The 448-nt window shown below is 58.9% G+C and overlaps 1 protein-coding gene across 1 annotated transcript in view; it reads right to left on the reverse strand.

Moving 5' to 3' along the window:
• Positions 1 to 448, reverse strand: part of EMH_0037040 (uncharacterized protein) — a gene marked incomplete at both ends in the record, with an annotated part of 2,128 nt that overhangs the window by 832 nt on the left and 848 nt on the right. Inside the window, one exon of the mRNA XM_013495146.1 lies at positions 284 to 446. Within this exon, the coding sequence (XP_013350600.1) occupies positions 284 to 446 (163 nt within the window). The remainder of the gene's footprint in view (positions 1 to 283; positions 447 to 448) is intronic.

Genomic DNA, 448 nt, shown 5'->3' on the forward strand with positions numbered 1-448 from the left:
GCTGTCTTAGCCCTGTGTGTTGCTGCCTGTGGATTGGCTGTCCTTCTCTGAGTCCCCCCTTTATCTGTTGCTGCTATTCCTCCTCCTCCTCCATCATCACCATCTGCTGCAGCAGCAGCAGCAGCAGCAGCTGCTGCTGCTGCTGCTGCTTTGTGTTGTCTGCCCTTGAGCTGGTACCCGTGGGGGTGTTTGAGGGCGAGGCGAACCTCAGCAGGCAGCTGACACTCTCCGCAGTATTCTAAATATATTTTGCTGCATAGAAACACACCGAGCCCCACCTCACATATTGTTGCTGCTCGGGGGCCCCCACAAGGTATTGGGGGCCCCCCAGGGGCCCCCACGATAGCAAGGGGCCCCCAAACGGGGCCCAATGCAGAAGTAGAAGGGGGGCCCCCAGGGGGGCCCCTCAACGCCAGCGCAGTATTCACATTGCTTCCTCCTAAACCTT

This window comes from Eimeria mitis, genomic scaffold (assembly GCF_000499745.2).
Source record: "Eimeria mitis Houghton genomic scaffold, Emh_scaff1440, whole genome shotgun sequence".
In the NCBI taxonomy this organism is placed as follows: Eukaryota; Apicomplexa; class Conoidasida; order Eucoccidiorida; family Eimeriidae; genus Eimeria; species Eimeria mitis.